Below are 18,940 nucleotides of genomic sequence, written 5' to 3'. Positions count from 1 at the left end.
CCCTGTAAAATGATGCCATTATTATAGTGATTTCTTAGCAGAAACAAAATTACCTTTACTAGATTCTTCATAAGGAACAAAAGTTTTGCCATAAGTCCCACAAACCACCAGGGCTTGAAATAGCGGTATGCAAAGAAATACGTGATGGAGGAATATCCATCACAGATGAATTTCCCTTTATTTCCCTGAATATTGCTATTCGTTCCTTCCTTATATATTTTCCAATACAATGAAGCCTTGCTTGCCAAAATAGGGAAGCATTGCTAACTTCTTACCAGACAGATCAAAACTTCTAAGGGATTCTCCAATCTATTAATGGCATAGCTACAAGTGTTCAGCTCTGCAATACCTATAGAGTTCAATGTCGGGCACCACCTCTATTAAACTCAACAAGGAAAGAAGAAAAAAAGGTCACACCACCCGTCTCCCATTTATAAATAGTATTGTGTAAATGTTTAAGAGGGGCCTACAACCCCAGATGAGCAGGCCTGGTTACATAATCCGTGCTTCACCAATGGGGCATTTACACTGCAAGATAATCATGAACCAACATTGTTAAAAATGCTTGTTTCACGATTATCTTGCAGTATAAACAGGCTGCTGATTAAAGGGAACCTGTCAGCTACCTCATCTGAGAGCAGAGCATAATCTAGGCAAAGAGATTCTGAATCCAATGATATATCACTTAGTTTACATCAAGTGAAATTATGTTTTACACAGCATGAAAAAAAATCATCGCTCTTGGTGGAGCATCGTCCTGTGTAGACATGACTTCCACTGGCAAGAACCATGGCAGCCTACGTGCACTGAGCCATCTAGTAGAGATTGCCAGGTGCGCAGTCTTTACTTTGGTCTGCCTGTATTTATACCACTGATCAGTAAACGTTTACTGCTAGGTGGTAGTATTGTATCAGGAGTCTGTCCATGTAAACAGACCTTAAGGCTATGTGCGCACGCTGCGTTTTTTTGACGCTGCGTTTTTGTCCGATAAAAACGCACAAAAACGCACCCGCGTCGAAAAACGCATAAAAAAACGCATGCGTTTTTACCGCGATTTGGTGCGTTTTTGATCTCTGCGTTTTGCTGCGTTTTTCCAATGCATTGCATGGGCGGAAAACACAGAAAAACGCAGGAAAGAATTGACATGTCCATTTTTTTTTCCAAGCTCAAAAACGCAGCTTAAAAAAAAAGTTGTGTGCGGACAGCAAAAATAAAAACTCAGACTTTGCTGGGAAAGCAAAGTCATGCAGTTTTGAGGCCAAAAACGCACCCGAAAAACGCGCAAAAATGCAGTGAAAAACGCACTGTGCGCACATAGCCTAAAGGGAACCAGTCACCAGTTTTTTGCCCTATAAGCTGTGGCCGCCACCAGTGGGCTCTTATATACAGCATTCTAACATGCTGTATATAAGAGTCCAGGCCGCTGTGTAGAGCCTAAAAATCACTTTATAATACTCACCTAGGAGGTTGCACTGGTGCAGACTGGTCAAATAGGTGGTGCCGTTCTCCGGTGCCTGCGCCTCCTCTTTTGGCCATCTTGGTCTTCTTTCTTCTGAAGCCGGCGTGCAAGACGCATTGTACGTTATGCACACAGGCCGGTATTGAGGGCCTGCACCAGCGCAGTGCAGATCAAAAAGCCTGCGCAGAACCTCAGTGCTGGCAAGTGTGTATGATGTAGGACGCGCCATGCACGCTGACTTCAGAAGATGGAGGACAAAGATGGCCGAAAGAGGAGACACCGGTCCTGGAGAACGATACCACCCATTTGACTAGTCTGCACCGGAGCGACCTCCTAGGTGATTATTATAAAGTGCTTATTTATGTTCTACACAGCGGCCTGGGCTCTTATATTACACAGCATGTTAGAATGCTGTATATAAGACCCACTGGTGGTGGCCGCTGCTTATAGGCCCCAAAATTGGTGATAGGTTCCCTTTAATAATCCAAAAAAATCCTGCCACTGCAGACCACCTTGGCTTGCCGTTTAGTAGGAGCCCCCAAATATCAGTACTTTACAGAATATTCTATGGATTTCTTATGATCAAAAACATTTTTTTCCCTCATTCATTTCCAGAATATTACCTACAAGACCAAATAAATGTTTAGACCATTTGTAAAATCCTGATGCCCGGTTACTCACTCTTTCAATCATATGTCTGGTCTTTTCTGTTCCCACAGGTACGTTATGAACCATGTAATGAGAGACCAAGTAATTCATCACCGGATATGGTGCATCAAATAATTCCCTTAAGTAAGAGAAAAAGCCATATCGCCTGCAACAATCAACAATTAAAAGGAATTATTTTGGTTCAAAAATTAACAATACATCGTCAATAATTGCACTTTTTTTTATAATTCATCTATACAGCGGTCAGAGGACTGTTTTACCCTAAATCGAAAACTTTTTTCACAGCGATAAAATTAAAGATACCGTTGTTTCTCCTCATACTTCTCTATAAAGAAGGGAATTTTGTTTACTTACCGTAAATTCCTTTTCTTCTAGCTCTAATTGGGAGACCCAGACAATTGGGGTGTATAGCTTCTGCCTCCGGAGGCCGCACAAAGTACTACACTCAAAAGTGTTAAGCCCCTCCCCTTCTGCCTATACACCCCCCGTGCTCCCACGGGCTCCTCAGTTTTGGTGCAAAAGCAAGAAGGAGGAAAAAGAATTATAAACTGGTTTAAAGTAACTTCAATCCGAAGGAATATCGGAGAACTGAAACCATTCAACATGAACAACATGTGTACACAAAAAAACAGGGCGGGTGCTGGGTCTCCCAATTAGAGCTAGAAGAAAAGGAATTTACGGTAAGTAAACAAAATTCCCTTCTTCTTTGTCACTCTATTGGGAGACCCAGACAATTGGGACGTCCAAAAGCAGTCCCTGGGTGGGTAAATTAATACCTCGTAAGAGAGCCGTAAAACGGCCCTTTCCTACAGGTGGGCAACCGCCGCCTGAAGGACTCGTCTACCTAGGCTGGCATCCGCCGAAGCATAGGTATGCACCTGATAGTGCTTCGTGAAAGTGTGCAGGCTCGACCAGGTAGCCGCCTGACACACCTGCTGAGCCGTAGCCTGGTGCCTCAAAGCCCAGGACGCGCCCACGGCTCTGGTAGAATGGGCCTTCAGCCCTGAGGGAACCGGAAGCCCAGCCGAACGGTAAGCTTCGATAATTGGCTCCTTGATCCACCGAGCCAGGGTTGATTTGGAAGCCTGTGACCCTTTACGCTGGCCAGCGACAAGGACAAAAAGTGCATCTGAGCGGCGCAGGGGCGCCGTACGAGAAATGTAGAGTCTGAGTGCTCTCACCAAATCTAACAAGTGCAAATCCTTTTCACATTGGTGAACTGGATGAGGATAAAAAGAAGGTGATGAAATATCCTGATTGAGATGAAAGGAGGATACCACCTTAGGGAGAAAATCCGGAACCGGACGTAGAACCACCTTGTCCTGGTGAACACCAGGAAAGGGGCTTTGCACGACAATGCTGCTAGCTCAGACACTCTCCGAAGAGAAGTGACTGCTACAAGAAAAACCACTTTCTGCGAAAGTCGTGAGAGGGAAATATCTCTCATTGGCTCGAATGGTGGTTTCTGAAGAACCATCAGAACCCTGTTTAGATCCCAGGGTTCTAACGGCCGCTTGTAAGGTGGAACGATGTGACAAACCCCCTGCAGGAACGTGCATACCTGTGGAAGTCTGGCTAGGCGCTTCTGGAAAAACACAGAGGGCGCTGAGACTTGTCCCTTAAGGGAGCCGAGCGACAAACCCTTTTCCAGTCCAGATTGAAGGAAGGACCGAAAAGTAGGTAATGCAAATGGCCAGGGAGAAAAACCCTGAACAGAGCACCATGACAGAAAAAATTTTTCACGTCCTGTGAAAGATCTTGGCGGACGTTGGTTTCCTAGCCTGTCTCATAGTGGCAATGACGTCTTGAGATAACCCTGAAGACGCTAGGGTCCAGGACTCGATGGCCACACAGTCAGGTTGAGGGCCGCAGAATTCAGATGGAAAAACAGCCCTCGAGATAGCAAGTCTGTTCGGTCTGGTAGTGTCCACGGTTGGCCGACCGTGAGATGCTGATCTTGCGTAACACTCTGGGCAACAGTGCCAGCAGAGGAAACACATAAGGGAGCTGAAACTGCGACCAATCCTGAACTAAGGCGTCTGCCGCCAGAGCTCTGGGATCTTGAGACCGTGCCATGAACATTGGTATCTTGTTGTTGTGCCGGGACGCCATGAGGTCGACGTCCGGCACCCCCCAGCAGCAACAGATCTCCTGAAACACGTCCGGGTGAAGGGACCATTCCCCTGCGTCCATGCCCTGGCAACTGAGATAATCTGCTTCCCAGTTTTCCACGCCTGGGATGTGAACTGCGGATATGGTGGATGCCGTGGCTTCCACCCACATCAAAACCCGCCGGACTTCCTGGAAGGCTTGCCGGCTGCGTGTGCCGCCTTGGTGGTTGATGTATGCCACCGCTGTGGAATTGTCCGACTGAATTCGGATCTGCTTGCCCTCCAGTCACTGCTGGAACGCTTTCTGGGCAAGATACACTGCCCGTATTTCCAGAACATTGATCTGAAGCGAGGACTCTTGCTGGGTCCACGTACCCTGAGCCCTGTGGTGGAGAAAAACCGCTCCCCACCCTGACAGACTCGCGTCCGTCGTGACCACCTCCCAGGATGGGGGTAGGAAGGATTTCCCCTTCGATAATGAAGTGGGAAGAAGCCACCACCGAAGGGAAGCTCTGGTCGCCTGAGAGAGGGAGACGGTCCTGTCGAGGGACGTCGTCTTCCTGTCCCATTTGCGTAGGATGTCCCATCGAAGGGGACGCAGGTGAAACTGCGCGAAGGAGACTGCCTCCATTGCTGCCACCATCTTCCCCAGGAAGTGCATGAGGCGCCTCAAGGGGTGTGACTGGCCTTGAAGGAGAGATTGTACCCCTTTCTGTAGTGACTACTGCTTGAACAGCGGAAGCTTCACTATCGCTGAGAGGGTATGAAACTCCATGCCAAGATATGTCAGCGAGTGGGCCGGTGTCAGATTTGACTTTGTAAAATTGATGATCCACCCGAAACCCTGGAGAGTCTCCAGGGAAGCGTCGAGGCTGCGTTGGCATGCCTCTTGAGAGGGTGCCTTGATCAGCATCCAAGTACTGGATCACCGAGTGACCCTGCGAGTGTAGGAGCGCTACTACAGTAGCCATAACCTTGGTAAAAACCCGTGGGGCTGTTGCCAGGCTGAACGGCAGTGCCACGAATTGCAGGTGTTCGTTTCCTATGGCGAAGCGCAAGAAGCGCTGGTGCTCTGGAGCAATCGGTACGTGGAGATAAGCATCTTTGATATCGATCGATGCAAGGAAATCTCCTTGGGACATTGAGGCGATGACGGAGCGGAGGGATTCCATCCTGAACCGTCTGGTTTTTACATGTTTGTTGAGCAGTTTCAGGTCCAGGACCGGGCGGAAAGACCCGTCCTCCTTTGGGACCACAAACAAGTTGGAGTAAAAACCGTGGCTCAGTTACTGAAGAGGAACCGGGATCACCACTCCTTCTGCCTTCAGGGTGCGCAGCGCCTGCAGAAGAGCCTCGGCTCGCTAGGGAGGCGGGGATGACCTGAAGAATCGAGTCGGGGGACGAGAGGTGAACTCTATCTTGTAACCGTGAGACAGAATGTCTCTCACCCAGCGGTCTTTTATTTGTGGCAGCCAGGTGTCGCAAAAGCGGGAGAGCCTGCCACCGACCGAGGATGCTGCTAGAGGAGGTCGAAAGTCATGAGGAAGCCGCTTTGTTAGCGGCGCCTCCGGTGGTCTTTTTAGGACGTGACTTAGACCGCCATGCATCAGAGTTCCTTTGTTCTTTCTGAGACCTTTTGGACGAGGAGAATTGGGACCTGCCTGCGCCCTGAAAGGACCGAAACCTCGACTGCCCTCTCCTCTGTTGGGGTATGTTCTGTTTGGGCTGGGGTAAGGATGTATCCTTTCCCTTGGATTGTTTGATGATTTCATCCAGACGCTCGCCAAACAGCCTGTCGCCAGAAATTGGCAAACTGGTTAAGCGCTTTTTTGGAAGCAGAATCTGCCTTCCATTCCCGTAGCCACAAGGCCCTGCGGAGTACCACCGAATTGGCGGCCGCGACCGCCGTACGGCTCGCAGAGTCCAGGACAGCAATAATAGCGTAAGACGCAATTGCCGAGGTCTGTGTGGTAATGGATGCCACTTGCGGCGCGGCCGTGCATGTGGCTGCTTCAATTTGCGCTTGACCTGCTGAGATAGCTTGTAGCGCCCATACGGCTGCGAATGCTGGGGCAAAAGAAGCTCCGATAGCTTCATAGATGGATTTCAACCAGAGCTCCATCTGCCTGTCAGTGGCATCTTTGAGCGAGGCCCCCTCTTCCACTGCAAGTATGGATCTAGCCGCCAGTCTGGAGATTGGAGGATCCACTATGGGACACTGAGTCCAACCTTTAACCACTTCAGGGGAAAAAGGATAACGTGTATCCTTAAGGCGCTTAGAAAAACGCTTATCTGGACAAGCATGATGATTCTGGAGTGCCTCTCTGAAATCAGAGTGGTCTAGAAACATACTCGGTGTATGAGAAGCTGACTCCTCCGCCGGAGGAGCTGAGGGAGAAATATCCAGCATTCGATCGATGGACGCAATAAGAACGTTCACTATGGCGTCCCCGTCTGGAGTATTAAGATTGAGAGCGCCCTCAGGATCAGAATCCTGATCAGCTGTCTCCGCATCATCAACCAGAGATTCCCCCCGCTGAGACCCTGAACAATATGATGTCGAGGGAAATTCTAAGCGAGCCCACTTAGTCGGTCTGGGGCTGGGGTCTAAGTCAGAACCCTCAGCCTGGGATGTATGAGATACCCCGGAAGGACATTGTTGGTCCAACTGAGGGGGGCCAGGGAACAATGATTCAACAGAGTCCCTTTGCTGAGATACCGGCCTGGACTGCAAGGCTTCTAGTATCTTAGCCATAGTCTCAGAGAGTTTTGCAAACTCCGTCCCCGTCACTAGGACAGTGTCAACAGGTGGCTCCCCCTGGGCCCCTCTTAGCAGGGGCCCTGGCTGAAGAAGTGTCACAGGGGCCGAACAATGCACACAATGAGGGTCAATGGAACCTGCCGGCAGCTGTGTCGTACAAGCGACGCAGGCAGCATAATAAGCCTGTGTTTTGGCACCCCTGCCTTTTGTGGGCGCCCTGAGTAACACAATAGGGTATATAGCCAGAATGAACTGTGCTCATACAGTGTAAAATATATACTATAAACAAATAATGTATCAATACACTACAGCACCATGGGGCTAGCACCACAGGTGCTGCTTACCATCCGCCTAAAGCGGTTATGAGGCCACCAGAGACCGTGTCTGGGTCTCCCAGGGTTTGTCCCTCTCTGCAGCGTTGTAGGAGCTGACAGGAAATGGCTGCGGCGTCCTGACGAGAGGAGGGAGCCGTGGGCGTGGCCGAGGTGCTCACACTGTGCACAGTGAGGGGGGTGGAGTATGGAAATCATACTCCAGCCCTCAGTGCTGCTCGTTCCGTGCAGCGTCCCGCCCTTCCCCTGCCTGTCAGGGCTGAGGGCGGGAGAAAGGGAAACTAGGCCGCAAGCAAGCCGGGGACTCGAGTATAAGCGTGGCCGCCGTAAAAGCGCGGCCGACGCCGAAGTCCCCGGCGAACTACAAGTCCCAGCCGCGCCGCAGTTTCCCATGGCAGCGGCGGTTAGCGCGGTAGCCCCTACATATAAACACACTCAGCGACGCTGAGTGTGTAATGGCACAGTTTAACCCGGTCAGCGCCGCGGTCCCCGGTGCACTAGCACACCCAGCAAAGCTGAGGTGTTGCCGTGCGCGGTCCCCACAGGGATACAGAGTACCTTCACGTAGCAGGGCCATGTCCCTGAACGGTACCCGGCTCCTATCCAGCAGGCTCCACAGGAGTTGTGGATGAAGCACGGTCTCAGTGCCTGGAGACCGATAGGATCCCACTTCACCCAGAGCCCTGAGGGGGATGGGGAAGGAAAGCAGCATGTGGGCTCCAGCCTCTGTACCCGCAATGGATACCTCAACCTTAACAACACCGCCGACAAGAGTGGGGTGAGAAGGGAGCATGCTGGGGGCCCTATATGGGCCCACTTTTCTTCCAACCGACATAGTCAGCAGCTGCTGCTGACTAATCTGTGGAGCTGTGCTGTGCGTGTCTGACCTCCTTCGCACAAAGCAAAAAACTGAGGAGCCCGTGGGAGCACGGGGGGTGTATAGGCAGAAGGGGAGGGGCTTAACACTTTTGAGTGTAGTACTTTGTGCGGCCTCCGGAGGCAGAAGCTATACACCCCAATTGTCTGGGTCTCCCAATAGAGCGACAAAGAAAGTTATAAGTGGCTGAAGAGATGAGTTGTCATATTAATCCTCCCTTTAAAGGGGTTTTCCCACTAACAATGTTCATTTTAAAATTGATTTTAATCAATAATCTTAGAATAATAATCATTTCTACAATTGGATGTGTTAAAAAAATGTTCCTGTGCTGAGATAATCTTATATATGTGCACCTGCAATGTACTGTGAAATGGCTGTGTCTGACTGTGCAGTCTGATCATACCACGTCTCCTGGACAGGGGAGGATGTAATAAAGAATACAGATATTACAGCACTGAATCGCAGGGAAAGGTTTTACCTCACAAAAAGAATCAGCTATGATCCTGTGCTGTGCTATCTGTACACTCTCTTTTGATTCCTCCCTGGCCCAGGAGATGTGGTATGATCAGACCATGTCCCTGTACGGTCAGACACGGCCATTACACAATACATAGCAGGGACATATATATAAGATTATCTCAGCAGAGGAACATTTTTTTATTTTTTTAAACATCCAATTGTATAAATTATCAGATCTATTGATTAAAATCAACTTTGAAAATAACTTTGTTGGTGGGAAAGCCCCTTTAAGGCCCAAATAGAAAACTGAAAACAAAAGCGATTACGATGCTTCACAAACGTCCGAGGTCAGCTCACTGGTTAAGTGTGACGCAGCTCATGAGAAGGTCCGACATGCTTTTAGTTCTTGATAGTTTGGTGTTCCCAAGTCTCTAATCTAATAGAAATAACCTACCACTGACTGTTTTAGCTGGGAAGGAATTATTATAAATTCAGCAAAAACTAGTTAGTTGGTGTGCACTCTTGGGACAGATAATGAAATCATATTAAAAGGGTTGCTAAGATTTGGTCCACTATGGCTATTTGTACTGCTAAGCTGATCAGGAGCACTGTAGAAATGTATGGCATGTCCTGTACTATAGCTATGCCACAATTGTCTGATACATGAGGGCCCCACCTTTGTGACACGCACCTGTGAGAGCCTCAAAGGGAATCTGTCACCAGGTTTTTGCTCCCTCATCCGAGAGCAGCATCATGTAGAGACAGAGACCCTGTTTCCAGCGATGTGTCACTTACTGAGCTGTTTGCTGTCAATTTGATAAAATCAATGTTTTTCTCTGCTGCATAATAGCGGTTATACAGAGCCCATGAATATGCTGGACTACATGCAGCACGCCAAGTAGTCCTCTAATGATAAAATCACTGATTAATCAGCAGGAGACTATCAAAATTACACTAAGCAGCCCAGTAAGTGCAACACTGCTGGAATCAGGGTCTTTGTCCCTACATTATGCTGCTCTCAGATTAGCTGGCAAAAACCTGGTGACAGATTCCCTTTAACCAAGATGTCATGCTAGATGCCACGGCCATGCGTTTTCGGATCTCTATTCGCTTCTATGAATGTTACAAATACAGCTGAGAAAAATTAATACACACAGCGATTTTACACAGCACAGATAAGATACAAACAGCAATGTTACACAACACAGACAAATGACATACAGCGATGTTAGACAGCACAAACAATACACAAACAGCGATGTTACACACAGGGCTGTGGAGTCGGAGTCGGTATAAAATGGACCAACTCCGACTCCTAAAATATATAATAGATTTGGTACAGCGGTTCAATGCAGAATGTGAGGAATATTTTTTCATAAGAAGTTGGGAAAGTTATGAAGTGTCCTATAAATGTCTTCTATTACTGATCAAAGAATCTAGGCTTTTAAGTGGATATGAATCTGTGCTGCATTTTAGCTACATGATATAAGTAGTGATGTTACCATTTTACTATAGTAAATTTATCGTAAATATGAGTTATGTACATTTGAAACCAGAAGTTTCCAAACACTATCTATAAAGACACATCTGCATGTTTTTGCCAAATGCCAGAATAATGAGAGAGAATGTTTTAAGGCATTTTTATTACCGTATTTTTCGGACTATAAGACGCACCGGACCATAAGACGCACCCTGGTTTTAGAGGAGGGAAAATAGGAAAATACATTTTTAAGCAAAAAATGTGGTCATGACACTGTTATGGGGCGATGATCTTCTGCTGACACTGTTATGGGGGTAATGTCCCCAAATTCTCTACTAAAGGTACCCCAGCCTGCCTTGTATATGATCCCCATCCTTGTATATAATGTCCATCATCCTGGTATAGCCCCCATCCTGCTACATAGTGCCATCCTGGTATATGCCCTCATCCTGCTATATAAACCGACATCCTGGTATATACCCCCATCCTGCTACTTAGCGCCATCCTGCTATATACCCTCCTCCTGCTATATACCCCCATCCTGCTATATACCGCCATCCTGGTATATACAACCATCCTGCTACATAGCGCCATCCTGGTATATGCCCTCATCCTGCTATATAAACCGACATCCAGGTATATACCCCCATCCTGCTACTTAGCGCCATCCTGCTATATACCCTCCTCCTGCTATATACCCCCATCCTGCTATATACCGCCATCCTGGTATATACAACCATCCTGCTACATAGCGCCATCCTGGTATATGCCCTCATCCTGCTATATAAACCGACATCCAGGTATATACCCCCATCCTGCTACTTAGCGCCATCCTGCTATATACCCTCCTCCTGCTATATACCCCCATCCTGCTATATACCGCCATCCTGGTATATACAACCATCCTGCTACATAGCGCCATCCTGGTATATGCCCTCATCTTGCTATATACTCCCATCTTGGTATTTACAACCATCCTTCTACATAGCGCCATCCTGGTATATGCCCTCATCTTGCTATATACTCCCATCCTGGTATATGCCCTCATCCTGCTCATATACCCCCATCCTGATAAATATCATCATCCAGCTACATAACCCCATCCTTCTATATACTGCCATCCTGGTATATACCCCCATCCTGCTATATACTGCCATCCTGATATATGCCCTCATCTTGCTATAAACCGCCATCCTGGTATATAGCGCCATCCTGGTATATGCCCTCATCCTGATATATACCCCCATCCTGGTATATACCCCCATCCTGGTATATGCCGCCATCCTGATATATAGCCCCATCCTGCTATATAGCCCCATACTGCTATATAGCCCCATACTGCTATATAGCCCCATCCTGCTATATAGCCCCATCCTGCTATATAGCCCCATCCTGCTATAAAGCCCCATCCTGCTATAAAGCCCCAGCCTGCTATATAGCCCCAGCCTGCTATATAGCCCCATCCTGCTATAAAGCCCCATCCTGCTATAAAGCCCCAGCCTGCTATAAAGCCCCAGCCTGCTATAAAGCCCCAGCCTGCTATAAAGCCCCAGCCTGCTATAAAGCCCCAGCCTGCTATATAGCCCCAGCCTGCTATATAGCCCCAGCCTGCTATATAGCCCCAGCCTGCTATATAGCCCCAGCCTGCTATATAGCCCCAGCCTGCTATATAGCCCCAGCCTGCTATATAGCCCCAGCCTGCTATATAGCCCCAGCCTGCTATATAGCCCCAGCCTGCTATATAGCCCCAGCCTGCTATATAGCCCCAGCCTGCTATATAGCCCCATCCTGCTATATGGCTTGCATCCTCTGGCACACAAAAAAAAAACATTTATACTCACCTTTCCTCACTCCAGCAGCATCGTTCGTCTTCCTATCTGTGTCAGCAGCAGCGCCGCTGACCTGTGTGGAGCAGTCACCGTTCCCCTGCAGCATCGCAATGTCCTCCTGTCTGCCGGCCCGCTGAGGTGTGTGGAGACTAGTGGTGCGCACAGCGATGACGTGATTGCTGTGCTCACCGCTCTCTACACAGATCAGCGGCCGGTAGACAGGAGGACATTGCGATGCTGCATTCAACGGTGATGGGTGAATATACTTATTCACTGCACCTCGCGCTGATGATGATATGCGGGGAGCAGTGAATACAGTCGCACATGATCACTCCAGGCTGTAGTTGCCAGGGGTGATCACGCGGGCCAGCAGTTAATTATGTGCACATCCCCTGCCCATCATCCCACCCACCTGTTAGTGCCGGCTTCAACGCTGAGAGATGATGGGCGGGAGGATGGGCGTGCATATGACATGAACGGGCCCACGTTGTCACGGCAGGCGCTGCCACAACAACCTGCTCATGCCACCGATGACCCGCTCCATCACAGCACCCTCATTCCCCGCAGCCATGCCCTACATTCCGGCTATAAGACGCACCCCCCACTTTCCCCCAACATTTGGGGGAACAAAAAGGGGGTCTTATAATCCGAAAAATACAGTACTTTCTTCAAAGTCAAAAGTTTACTTAATACTAAGAGTACTATGCCTTTAAACAACATGGGACAGCCCATATGAGTATGTCATGTTGTCTTTGGAAGCTTCTGATAGGTTTATTGGCAAAAAAAAACAGCCAAGGTCTTAGAAAGAGAATTGTGGACTTGCAGAAGTCTTGTTCATCCTTGAGGGGAATTTGCAGATACCTGAAGGTGCCTCGTTCATCTGTACAAACAATTATACGCAAGTACAAACAAGATGGGAATGTCCAGCAATCATACTGCTCAGGAAGGAGATACTGTAGGTTCTGTGTACCAGAGATGAACGTGCTTTGGTCAGACATGTGCATATCAACCCAACAACAAAAGTAAAAGACCTTGTGAAGATGCTGGTGGAAGCTAGTACTATATCAACAGGGTCTGAAAGGCCACTCTGCCAGGAAGAAGCCATTACTCCAAAAAAAGCATAAGAAGCATAAAAAAACGCAGATTAAGGGGAACCTGTCAGGTCCTGTATGCACCCAGAACCATGAGCAGTTCTGGGTGCATATTGCTAATCCCTGCCTAACCATCCCTGTGTTTAGTAGCATAGATAAAGAGATCTTTAGAAAAAGTGTTTCTAAAGATCTTTTACTGTATGCTAATGAGTGAGGGCACCAGCTCCCTGGGTGTTAGTTCCCTGGCCAGTCAGCCCTCATTAGCATGCTAGTACGCCCCTGTGGGCGTGCTATCATGCTAATGAATAAGCAGCGTCACAGGTTGATCTCACTCACCTCGTCATCGCTGGATTTCAGTTCACTGCGCATGACCCCATAGTTTCAGTCATGCGCACTACTTCAGTTTGAAGGCGGGACGCGTACACCCGGCTTCATAGCACACATGACCCAAACTCTGGGGTCATGCGCACTGAGCCGAAATCCCCCGATGGAGGCGGAGAGGTGAGTGAGATCATCCTGTGACACTGCGTATTCGTTAGCATGATAGCACAGCCACAGGGATGTACTAACATGCTAATGAGGGGGCGACTGGCCGGGGAACTAACGCCAAGGGGGCTAGTGCCCTCGCTCATTAGCATATGGAAAAAGATCTTTAGAAATACTTTTTCTAAAGATCTCTTTATCTATGCTAGTGTATACATGGACAGTTAGTCAGGAATTACTAATAAATACCGAGAGAACTGCTCGTGGTTCTGGGTGCGTATTGGACCTGACAGGTTCCCTTTAATGTTTGGAAATGCACACAGGAAAAAGACCTTAAATTTTGGAGACATGTCCTGAGGTCTGATGAAACTAAAATTGATACGACTGGAAGTACGCCACTCCTGGAGTTATGACTGGTGCTCGGATAGGGTCCAACCCCGTAGTACAAAATTCAAAGAATCCGGCACTCAGTGCCAGATTCTTTGAATTTTGAAACTAAAATTGAACTGTGTGGCCATAATGATGACTGTTACATTTAGAGGAAAAAGTGAGAAGTTTTAAAGCCTAAGAACACCATGTGAACTATGGGGGTGTCAGCATCATGATGTGGGGTTGTTTTGCTGCAGGAGGGACTGGTGCACGTAACAAAGTAGATGGCATCATGAGGAAAGAAGATTGTGTCACAATACTGAAGCAACATCTCAAGACATCAGCCAGAAACTTAAAGGGAACCTGTCAGGTCCCATGTGCATTCTGAGCTATAAGCAGGGTGTTGTGTGGCCTAATAACCCCTTCCTACCCATCTCTGTGTTGTAATATTGTGTAATATGAAAGTAATAAAAAACGTTTTATTACTTACATATTCCCTATGTAAATGATCAGAGACTCTAGCCCCATGAGCGTTGCATCGCCCTGTGGGCGTTTGCATGTTTTCCGTGGTATCACGCCCCTGTGGGCATGATACCATGGATTTACATGTGCGACGTCACCATAAGCGTCTTCAGATCCCACGCGTGCGCACCTACAATTCCCGTAGCCCTTATTCAAGTGCTCGCTTCTCTGCTTCAGACGCGCTCAATTCACGGTCTGAACCGCAGGAGTCTTCTGAGCATGCGCAGTGCGCGTCTGAAGCCGAGAAGCAAGCACCAAGATAATGGCTGCCAGACTGGCAAGTGTAAGGGTGATGCTACCAAATATTAATGAAATGGAGGGAAACTTGACTTTGAAGAAAGTAATAAAAATACCTTAAAACATTCTCTCTCATTCTGGCATTTGTCAAATATAAACAATTTTTGTTCCTAATTGCCCTAAAACAGGAAAGTTCACAGAAGAAAACAGTGGCACTGTCCATGGCTCAAGCATAAAAATTTGGCTCATTCAAACAGGTGCATTTAAAAAGTGGGGAAGAGGCCAGGTGCAGACACACTCAGGACTTCGGCCGTTTCGCGCTGGATTGCGCTTCCACGGGTACTACCAGTGTGCAGTCTTGGCCAGTAATTATAATTAGGAGGACTTGAGTGGACTTTCTCCCTCAACAGCCGTGTACTAAGGTAACCCTCAAGTAGTGCAAGACCACATCCTTCGTTGTTGGTATATCTTAAAACAGGAAAAGTTTATTCTGATTTCATGGCATAGTGAGAAAAACATGCAGATGTGTCTTTACAGATAGTGAATCTGTAAAAAACTTCTGGTTTGAAATTGAAAACTTCTGGTTTCAATTGTATGAGGGAGTCGAGATCAGGGAAACTGAGGAGTCGGAGGTTTTGCTTACAGAATCCACAGCTCTGGTTACACAGCACAGACAATATACACATAGCAATGTTTACAGGGCTGTGGAGTTGGAGTCTATTGTGGTGGAGTCAGTATTCATTTTATCTGAGTCACCTTTGCATTTTAGAAAATGTAGTAGTGAACAACCTCTTTACATGCAAATTGTCTCCAGCAGCCACTTGTTTACATGGGCATAGAGTTGTGGTTGGAAAGATTAAGCATGCAGTTAAAACGACTGTCAATCAGCTTGAATGTAGTTTAATGACCGTGATCGTGCAGTAAAAACCCAGCATTAGAATTATAGAAATAGCAAAAATGAACCTGTGGTAACTTACTGTAATTCAGAAATTGGCTTTTGTGGGTTCTGATCTGCAATAGACTCCTGAGGCGAACAAACTGCATTAACTCTTAATCTCTTGTTGTCACGGACCTGAACATAATGAAATAAAATTAAAAAAGAGAGAATTTTGTTTACTTACCGTAAATTCTTTTTCTTATTAGTTCCGTCTTGGGAGACCCAGACCTTGTTTTTTGGGTGTTTAGCTTCTGCCTCCGGAGGACACACAAAGTACTACACCTAAAAGTGTAGCTCCTCCCTCTGAGCTTATACACCCCCTGGTGAGCCAGTCCCAGCCAGTTTAGTGCAAAAGCTGAAGGAGAATAGCCACCCACAAGTAGAACAGAGCAAGAGCCGGAACAACCGGAGACTCTGTCCACGACAACAGCCGGTGAAAACACGCGGAACAAGGAAATTGCCAACAGGCAACAGGGAGGGTGCTGGGTCTCCCAATACGGAACTATAAGAAAAAGAATTTACGGTAAGTAAACAAAATTCTCTTTTTCTTTATCGTTCCTTTGGGAGACCCAGACCTTGGGACGTTCCAAAGCAGTCCCTGGGTGGGAATAAACAGAAAAACTAAGAAGTAGGCAAAACCTAACTTCACAAATGGGCGACAGCCGCCTGAAGGATGCGTCTGCCCAAGCTCGCATCTGCCGAAGCATGAGCATGCACTTGGTAGTGCTTCGAGAAGGTATGCAGGCTAGCCCAAGTGGCAGCCTGACAGACTTGTTGAGCCGTAGCCTGGTGCCTAAAAGCCCAAGAGGCACTGACAGCTCTGGTCGAGTGTACTTTTGATCCCCGGCGGGGGAGGCGCCTGCGTTCTCTGGTAAGCGTCCGAAATGGTCGACCTAATCCAACGGGCTAAGGTCGGCTTAGAAGCAGGGAGGCCCTTGCGCCGACCTGTAGTTAGCACAAAAAGAGAGGTGCACCGCCTAAGAGCAGCGGTGCGAGACACACAGATCCGGAGAGCACGCACCAGATCTAGAGTATGTAGAGCTTTTTCAAAAGCGATGAACAGGGGCCGGACAGAAGGAAGGTAAGGTAATGTCCTGGTTAAGGTGTAAGGGAGAGACCACCTTAGGAAGAAAGTCCGGAGTCGGACGGAGAACCACCTTGTCTTGATGAAAGACTAAAAAAGGTGACTCCGAGGAGAGCGCAGCCAAATCAGAGACTCTCCTGAGAGAAGTTATGGCAACCAGAAAGGCCACTTTCTGTGAAAGACGATACAAAGAAACCTCCCTAAGAGGCTCAAAGGGGGGTTTCTGCAAGACTGTGAGAACCAAGTGAAGGTCCCAGGGGTCCAAGGGCCGCCGGCAAGGCGGAATGATGTGAGACGCGCCCTGCATGAAGGTGCGGACCTGAGCCAGCCGAGCGAGACGCCGCTGGAACAGAACTGACAGAGCAGAAACTTGTCCCTTGAGAGAGTTGAGGGACAGTCCTAGCTGCAGACCGGACTGTAGAAAAGACAGAAGAGTCGGCAAGGAGAATGGCCAAGAAGGATGGCCGGTAGAGCGACACCAGGACAGGAAAATTTTCCAAGTCCTGTGATAGATCTTGGCGGAGGAAGACTTGCGCGCCCGAGTCATAGCGGAGATGACTTTAGGGGGGATACCAGAAGCCGTCAAAATCCAGGACTCAAGAGCCACGCTGTCAATTTGAGGGCCGCAGAATTCGGGCGGAAAACCGGACCTTGCAAGAGTAGATCTGGACGGTCCGGGAGATGCCACGGCATCTCTACGGACAGTTGGAGCAGATCCGGATACCAAGCTCGCCTGGGCCAGTCCGGTGCAATGAGGATGACTCGACGACCCTCCATTCTGATCTTGCGCAGGACTCTGGGCAAGAGAGCTAGAGGGGGAAACACGTAGGACAGACGAAACTGGGACCAGTCCTGAACCAGAGCGTCCGTGGCGAAGGCCTGAGGATCGTGGGAGCGAGCCACATAAACAGGAACTTTGTTGTTGTGACGGGATGCCATTAGGTCCACGTCCGGAGTGCCCCATTTGCGGCAGATCGACTGAAATACTGCCGGGTGCAGGGACCACTCGCCACCGTCCACGCTTTGACGGCTGAGATAATCTGCCTCCCAGTTGTCCACGCCTGGGATGTGGACTGCGGATATAGTGGACCTGGAGTCTTCCGCCCATTGAAGAATGCGTTGTACCTCCATCATTGCCAGGCGGCTGCGTGTCCCGCCTTGATGATTGATGTAGGCAACCGCTGTCGCGTTGTCTGACTGGACTCGAATGTGCCTGCCCGCCAGCAGGTGGTGAAATGCTAGGAGAGCTAAAAGCACGGCTCTGGTTTCCAGTACATTGATTGAAAGGGCTGACTCGGACGGAGTCCAAGTGCCCTGTGCTCTGTGGTGGAGACATACCGCTCCCCAGCCGGATAGACTGGCATCCGTGGTGAGAATCACCCAGGACGGGGCCAGGAAGGAGCGCCCTTGGGACAGGGAGAGGGGCCGAAGCCACCACTGAAGAGAGCTCCTGGTCCGTGGCGACAGAGTCACTAACTTGTGTAAGGAGGAAGGCCGCTTGTCCCAACAGCGGAGAATGTCCAGCTGCAGGGGGCGCAGATGGAACTTGGCAAAGGGAACAGCCTCCATGGACGCTACCATTTGACCCAGCACCTGCATCAGACGCCTGAGGGTATAACGGCGGGGCCTCAGGAGAGAGCGCACCGCCAACTGGAGTGACAGCTGTTTGTTTAAGGGCAACTTCACAAGTGCCGGCAAAGTCTCAAACTGCATCCCTAGGTACGTGAGACTCTGGGCCGGAGTCAGAGTGGATTTGGGAAGATTGACAAACCACCCGAATTGGGCTAGAGTGGCGAGAGTGAGCGAGACACTCCGATGACAGTCTGCGCTGGATGGAGCCTTGACTAGAAGGTCGTCCAGGTAAGGGAGCACTGCCAACCCCTGGAGATGCAGAACCGCAATCACTGCTGCCATGACCTTGGTGAATACCCGAGGGGCCGTGGCTAACCCGAAAGGGAGAGCCACGAATTGGAAATGATCTTCTCCTATTGCAAAACGTAGCCAACGCTGGTGTGAAACTGCAATTGGCACATGTAGATAGGCATCTGTGATGTCGATGGACGCCAGGAAATCCCCTTGGGTCATTGAGGCAACGACTGATCGCAGAGACTCCATGCGAAAGTGCCGCACCCGAATATGCTTGTTGAGAAGCTTGAGATCCAGGATGGGCCGGAAGGAACCGTCCTTTTTGGGAACTAGGAAGAGGTTTGAGTAAAAGCCTCTGAACCGTTCCCGGGCGG

The 18,940-nt window shown here is 48.8% G+C and overlaps 1 protein-coding gene across 2 annotated transcripts in view; it reads right to left on the bottom strand.

Moving 5' to 3' along the window:
- SMC5 (structural maintenance of chromosomes 5) overlaps window positions 1-18,940 on the bottom strand; it is a 266,453-nt gene that overhangs the window by 114,080 nt on the left and 133,433 nt on the right. For both annotated transcript variants that reach the window (XM_075317886.1, XM_075317896.1), the window contains exons 12-13: window positions 15,657-15,751; window positions 2,141-2,273 (exon numbers count right to left, since the gene is read on the bottom strand). In XM_075317886.1, coding sequence (XP_075174001.1) covers window positions 2,141-2,273; window positions 15,657-15,751 — 228 coding nt within the window. The remainder of the gene's footprint in view (window positions 1-2,140; window positions 2,274-15,656; window positions 15,752-18,940) is intronic.

This window comes from Anomaloglossus baeobatrachus, chromosome 1 (assembly GCF_048569485.1).
Source record: "Anomaloglossus baeobatrachus isolate aAnoBae1 chromosome 1, aAnoBae1.hap1, whole genome shotgun sequence".
NCBI lineage: Eukaryota > Metazoa > Chordata > Amphibia > Anura > Aromobatidae > Anomaloglossus > Anomaloglossus baeobatrachus.
The sequence above is the reverse complement of the archived record's forward strand: the minus strand, read 5'-3'. Positions and strand labels throughout refer to the sequence as shown.